This window comes from Botrytis fragariae (genome assembly GCF_013461495.1).
Source record: "Botrytis fragariae strain BVB16 chromosome Unknown tig00000001, whole genome shotgun sequence".
NCBI classification, from domain to species: Eukaryota; Fungi; Ascomycota; class Leotiomycetes; order Helotiales; family Sclerotiniaceae; genus Botrytis; species Botrytis fragariae.
The window spans coordinates 608,710-616,248 of NW_023500987.1; the positions used below are offsets into that span (position 1 = coordinate 608,710).

Here is a 7,539-nt window from a genome sequence, read left to right on the forward strand (position 1 = left end):
TATTAATTATATATTATAATTAGTAATACGGTTACTTAAATAGGCTATATTAAACGAATTATAGATAGATATATTGATTCTCTTTAATAACATCAAGCGGGGATTAATATATCTATATACATTATAATATAGTCAAAATAGAGGCCTCTTCTATTCAACCTTGGAATAAATAGATATATAAAAATAAATAAAATAATAAAGTAGAATTTGTTCTTAATTAGTATTCATTCGACTCGTTATACGACAGATCATTTATTATAAGACCTCGCAAATTTAAATACTACTATTTTGAAGCGTTTAGACTTATTCTATTCATCCCGAAGAAAATATTTACACTATCAATTATAAACCACGATCGACTATAGAAATAAACCGTCTACTCCTTAATACGTATATAACGTAGTTTAACACCGAGTATATCATATCACTAAATATATTACAAATTTTATACACAAAATACATCTGTATATAAATATACACTTCCTTTATTTATTAATATAATTTGATTTTTCAAAGAAATTTTTATATTTATTTATATAAACAATATAAAAATCGAATTATTTCTTGAAAATTCAGATTGAAATCAGAATTATTATTAAAATAGTTTTTTTGTAACGAAAATCATAATAATCTCGAACTATCTAAAAAATATAAAAATTAGATTTCTGAATATCTTATCTTTTCTTATTATTCAATACATATATATTTTTATTAAAATATAAATATTGAAAAAAGAGCAATTTGAGTATATTTTGAAGTAGTGTATTTGATGATATAGTGTACTCGGTGTTAAACTACATTACGATACAAAGAAACAATAATTATAATGAACACCCCCGCCTTGGACACGGTGGAGGATTTCGATTATGATCAAGGCGGCTTTCACCCTGTACACCTTGGCGATTTCTTTGACAACAATCGTTACCACGTCATACACAAACTGGGACATAGAGGATACGCAACCATCTGGCTGGCCCGAGACAACAAGAGACGCAGATATGTAGCATTAAAAATTCTCGCGGCAAGGGTATCAGATCATTCACCTGAGGTGAACATGACGCGCCTGGTGAGACATTAAGTCAGCATCGCCCACATCTGCAAGCTAACAAACTCACCTCTTCGCTTGAGCCCGAATCACTAGGAGAAAGCCGACATCAATTTGCTCCTGAATTACTTCTTTCATACAGGGCCGAACGGGAACCACCTATGCCTAACCTCGCACGTTCGCGGCCCTAGCCTCAGCCCGAATCACTAGGAGAAAGCCGACATCAATTTGCTCCTGAATTACTTCTTTCATACAGGGCCGAACGGGAACCACCTATGCCTAACCTCGCACGTTCGCGGCCCTAGCCTCAGACACTTCGCCACCTCCATCCACCAACACAATGGAGGGAGACAACTGGAAGTATCAATAGCGAGGAGCATTTCTTTGCAAGTAGCACATGGTTTGACCTATATCCACCATACCAACATCATTCACGGAGGTAACGCAACCCGTCCAGCCCCACCGTTACATCCCCATCGTTTCCATCACTCCACAGCTAACCCATTCTCCTCGTATATACCTCACCCCCGCCAAACTCCTGCTTGAGCTTGCCAACATAGATCAATGGACGGAACAAGACGTTTACCAAAGACTGAGTACCCCTCACAAGCAATACCTCCTTCACACCGACCTCATTACGGTCACGTCAACCCTTCCCGCGTACATGCTAAACGTATCTCCCGTGTGGCTCTCGCCTCGCCCCACAATCATAGACTTTGGTATCGCCCTTCGCAACGGAGTCTCGTCCCTCGCAACGGGCACGCCCAAGAGTTACCGCGCTCCCGAACTGCTCTTTCACCCATCCCGAAGGGGCATCTGACGTATGAGCCCTGGAATGCCTGCTCTTCGAGATCCGCACCGAGCGTCCATTGTTCGCCTTCAACAGCCATACAACGAGAAGTAAGATGATGCTAACCTGGGTAGAGGTTTTGGGAGGCCACCTCCCGGACGAGTGACAACCAAAGTTCAGCCCACGCGACGCGCACCCTAGAAGTATGGGAGAGCCAACGAATCTTCTTCTGCAGCGAATTATGAACGGGGGCGCACAACACGATGGCACCACCCCCGTTTCCCCTTCCTCAAGCCAAAGCAATCAGGCGAGTATAGGTACGCGCATACACACATCATCCCGAGCATCCCTTCACGGACAACAGTTCTTCCATGACAAACGGATCAACCCGTATCAATGGCGATGGATCTCACTACCAGCGAAGCCGAGGAGGTGCTGAGTTTGGTACAGCTGCCTAATTAGAACCGATCGGATGCCAACATTCATGAGCATGCAAGGAGCGCTCAAAGCTCGGAGGAATTCATCTCCTCCGGGCAGGGCTCAATCCACCTCGTTAGAGTGCAGCCTCCGATGGCACGCACCAACACTCACCCTGCAGGCGTAACGATCCTCCCAACTCTCCATCCACCCCCGATCGAAGGTGTGACTCCTCCCGTCGCCAACGTCAATTGGCAGTGCAGCTCCCATAATAATCAAACATTCCTCAACTCCAAAAGCTCGAAGATCTCCGCTGACGAAGCCGTATCCCTGGAAGGATTGATACGAAGCTGTCTGGCATTTCAACCGGACGACCGAATCTTGATCTTGGAGATCCGTGGATTCAATATCAAAGACGAAACAGTAAGACGATACAATCGTAGGTATATATATATATATATATTGCTCAAAAAAAAAAGATTTGTCATTGAATAGATGGCTTGTGGGTATATATGGAAAAACAACATAGTAATAAAATCCCCTTAGATACTAATGAATTTCAACAACTTTCCGAAGCCCTTAAATTTAATTAGTATTTGAAAGGTTAATTTATAATCGTGAAGGCTTTTTTTTATTAATTGATAGTGTAAAGCTAACAAATGTATGTTTTAAGATTTATAGATAATCTGTATATAAAAAAGCTCATCCTTGATAAGATAGAAATTCAATTAATACTACCTTTATTAGAATTATAACTATAAAGTTCTAAATATATTATTACAAAGAATAATGAAACTCTTACAAACCGATTATTTATAACTACAAACATAAGTAATAGAAATGAAACAGAAACTTTTCGAAATAAAGATGCTAAACCTGTTGAGATTCCATCTCAAAAAACAAAATCACAATTAGTCTCGAAACTATATACTACACCAACTACGGAACCCCGCTGATCAAGTACTAGCAGCCCTCATATACCAAATGAACAAGTCTGAACAGCCGACCAGAATTTATCACTTATAAGGTTATCATCTGATCTATCAAACATTATCAGTATTCATTAAAACAAATTGAGAGCGAATGTAATAAAACAGGCTGCGCGCGACTCTGCAAAATCTCCTTTATCTTAAAACGTATTGCGAGCAGCTTCTCATGTAAGGGCTCGTTCGGATCGATTTGTTTTTGGACATTAGACTAATATATTAGCCCAATATAGTATTTACCGAACGCAATATTGAGCTCAATATATATTAGACTATATTAGATCTAATATGTGGCTGAAATATTTCGAAATATTTCGAAACGAACGCAATATTTGAGCTAATAAAATATTGAGTCAAATAATCTTAAAGTGATAAATGCAACAAATTTTCTCAACTTTTCTCACACAGTAGTCAATAGCAGCTTTTGAGGTGTAGTTAGATAAACATATTTAAGAAAAAGCGTTATCTTCTTCATTTTTAATACAATTTCTTCATTTTCAACTCAACCTCACACGTCTCAATATTACCCCAAATATATTAGCTTCATTCAAATATATATTAGCTTTAATATTCCAAATCTCTTGTCATTTTATTATTATTAGAGATTTCATTAATAAAATAAAAAATCGATCCGAACGAACCCTAAGTATTACGGGAGCTGCCTCTAGGGTTACATAGAAGTGGCTAGAGATCTTTTGAAGTGGTTTAAATTAGATTTAAAATAGGAATTCAATAAGATTATAACTGATTATAATTTTTATAATTATAGTAATAAAACTAATAATTATTTTTAAGTATAAAGCTCTATATTATAATAAAACCTATTCCTTTATATAGATCTTTATATTTTATAAATTAATAAGTCGATTATTATAAAACTGATTTCGACAAATTGATTTTCTGATTATATAATTATATGAACGTCGATCATATAGTGAATAGCTTCAATTTATTAGCTACTATATTATAAGCCCTAAGCGAAAGCAAAAGAGACTGTGACACTTTGCCTTAGAAGAACTGCGAGAGCAGGGTACAATTTATCCTTAGAATCTACAACTACAGAATCGAGAGCAAAGCGCTTATAGAGTGCTTCTATATACTAGTTATGTATATATAATTGTGCATGTGTGTGTATGTGTATGTGAGCAATCGCATTGCGATTGAGTGCAATTCGTGATACTACCCTCTTCTTCAGAAAAGCTTGCCCTCAAGCTTCACAATTACCTATTTAGTACTCAAATCGGCGATTGTAATATGGTATTGATTGTTGTCTAATTGAATGGTGTGGTAAACAAGTATGTATGCGAGTTTTTCTTTTTCGTAATGGGAAGGCGTATGGAAAGCGGAGGAAACCGTTCTGTAACCTAGCAACAACTCGAATCTTTTGAGGCATATAAATCTTCCGAATCTATTCTTCTCTTGAAACCCTTTTCAATCATTTATTCTCTTCTACCTTTCATCATCATTATGCCTTCGATACTATCAACAAAATGTAACAGTAAGAGTAAATTGTTACTAGTGCAATTGAGGTAGCTGGAAGCAATGCGTGTAGTGGTAAGTTGTTTACTTTGTTTTTTGTGTTTGATGTATTGATATATTTTCCTAATAACTTGTAGCAAAAAGAGGGTCTATCCCTTTTATTGTATGAGGCGAGTGTGCTCCTATAGAGAAGTCGGATAACAACGAAGATGGGAGGGACTCTGGTGAAGGTGAGGGTAGTGATAGTGAACTAGATTGCGAGAATATATATAAGTAGAGTTTTCTTTTATTCATTCTTGATATATAGTCGGCTTGTCTAACAAGTGCGATTACAGATGCCAAGGATGATATACTTGAAGATAGGGTCGATCTTCGATATACTTAGTGGATGTATCTGTTCCATTGTTTATCAAAATAAAACTTAGAAGAGGAATACAATCTATTTATTGATTGTATTGAAGATTACAAAACGAAGTTTGCTGATAAGTTGGCCATAGTGATATATCATTTTTATAAACTCGGGACTAATAGGGATATTATAATAGGGAAGAAGATCTTGAAGGCTTTATACTAAAGTCAATCTAATTGTAAATTTGATATGGTTTGTTATAAAAGCATTGGCTTTATCGATATTAATAAATTGGGATTTCTAAATAAAAGATCATTAAAGAAGACAGTATTATAATAGGAACAATATATTTGGAAGAATGATTGGGTTTGTATTAACTATGTTCATAGTTATGTTTCTGGTAAGAGGAATAGTATTTGCTATCAACTTCCTGACTAATCATCTAGTCAATCTTGCTGTTTGCTTTATTTGATTAGCAAGTATAAGTATAAACGCTTACTTGAGGGGAATACTCGCAAGATGTTTCTTCAGTATCAATCAGCTATAGCTCTGTATGGTAATATGGTAGAGATAAGTATTAGCTGTTTTGAGATTAATAGTAATACTAACTTTTATTTAGCTTGACTTACAGAAGGAATTGAAGAATTGCGTTTTGAAAGAAATACTTTTTCTCATCTTTGCTCGGAAAAACACAAAGCGTTATATAATCAAGACTATAGAGTGGGGAGATGAATTAGAGCAACAGTATCAACTCGCTATGATTCAGGTAGAAGTGAAACTTTCAGCAGCTCATAAGTAATTGAATAAAACTGAGTACAAGCTCGATCTTATTATTATATATATTGCAACTAAGAGTCGTCTTATCTTTAAACTTATAATTATTGTGTATATTCTTGTTATTGTTATTAGTTAAGAACTTAATTAATATTTCGGTTTAAATTATCCAGTCTTTGTTATTGTATTTCACTCGATTGTAACTATTGATGCCCACAAGGGTTTTCTTTCTAATTTGATTTAAGCCTGTTGAATAAAGGAAAAGACTTTCTTTATTGTGTTAGCTTAATAATTTAGTTTTTATTCAATCTTTTTCAGTCTTTCGTTAGATTAGGATTTTTTTTGTTATAATAATAAATTAAAGAAGTTCTTTCGATCTTTTTCATTTATATATTGATTATTGTTTATAAAATCGTAATTATCCTTTCCATTCTTATAAAGATAAATCCATTCTAGTAAGTGTATAGGGGGTTTTAGCAGAGTGGAATTTTGTAGGTGGAAATTACAGAAATAGTGCGGGGCAGTTTTTAAGTCAGAGGCAGGATATTAGGTGAGATTGTTATCAATATTTAATCACAATATCCTATATTTAAATTGTCTACATACTTTCTTAACAGCAAGGATATATTCTACTTCTCATTCAATATCACCAATGATATTTATTGAAGGCAATGATTCGAGGATTTATTTGGGAAGTAGATTGTTGACCGCTTTGCGAAGCTTGCTAGATGGAAATACTAGGTAGACTTTTATAGTTGAAGGTAGGTTTAATTTAAAAGAATTTCTGGTATATCTAATAATCTTGAATTTTCTCTAAGTAGAGTAATTCAGTTTTTTGGAAGGTTGTTGTATTGGAAAGTCCTTTATATTAAGCTATACTCAATCTCCAACATCGAAGTCTACCGGTCGGCGATGCGAATTAGCTGATTGAGATATCTTTTTTTGTGTATGCAAGATACTCTCTTTTGCTCAATCGAGAGCTAGTTTATTGCATTTGGTATATTCTCTAATATTAGTTATATTCAGATCATCGGTTGGTGGGGTTGAATCGGGTTTCCAATCCTAGGGATTGCAAGGTAGATAGCTATACAAAGTTTTATATAGAGATTAACTGCCTAAAGATTTGTATAAAAGTATGAATTGAACATAATCTATCATTAGTAGGAATTCAAATTAATTATTTTGATAGTAGTTTATAAAAGATTACAAATACTACTAAAGATACTGATTGTAAATCTTAGTTTGATTATCAATTTGCAGATAATAAACGGTCAAGCATTTAACTTACATTCCTAAAATATTATTGAATTCTTTCTAGAAAATTGATATAAATTGAGAATCACAATTAGAGACTATAAACTCTGAAAACCTATAATACCTGTAAATATGGTACAAATATAAACAAACTTGATCTTTTGAATTAATCGATTTATAATATAATATAGAAATTGCTTATTTAGTAAATCGATTAATTATAACAAATATATTATTATAATTGTATTTATCTTTATTGAAATTGTAATAATCCATAATGATATATTACTAAGCTCAAATTAGAATAAGTAATAGATATAAAAAACTGAGAGTACAATCTCTTGAAATAAAGTTGTGCTTGTATTAGTGATAGTTCTATATATATTGTTCTACAATTTGAATTATTTTATTCCAATAGTATTATTTTATTAAAAAAACAAATATC

At 34.2% G+C, this 7,539-nt stretch overlaps 2 protein-coding genes across 2 annotated transcripts; both read left to right on the forward strand.

Moving 5' to 3' along the window:
* Positions 1-826: 826 nt before the first annotated feature.
* On the forward strand, positions 827-2,080 carry Bfra_000188 (putative protein kinase protein; the record flags this gene model as incomplete). The annotated part of the gene is given in 5 exon segments (XM_037330633.1): positions 827-1,066; positions 1,084-1,222; positions 1,302-1,509; positions 1,606-1,945; positions 1,970-2,080. 5 exon segments carry the CDS (start codon positions 827-829, stop codon positions 2,078-2,080), a joined length of 1,038 nt encoding a protein of 345 aa, XP_037196966.1.
* Positions 2,081-2,231: 151 nt separating this feature from the next.
* Positions 2,232-2,743, forward strand: Bfra_000189 (uncharacterized protein; the record flags this gene model as incomplete). Its single annotated transcript, XM_037330634.1, is given in 3 exon segments — positions 2,232-2,279; positions 2,298-2,675; positions 2,732-2,743. 3 exon segments carry the CDS (start codon positions 2,232-2,234, stop codon positions 2,741-2,743), a joined length of 438 nt encoding a protein of 145 aa, XP_037196967.1.
* Between the last annotated feature and the right edge of the window lie 4,796 nt (positions 2,744-7,539).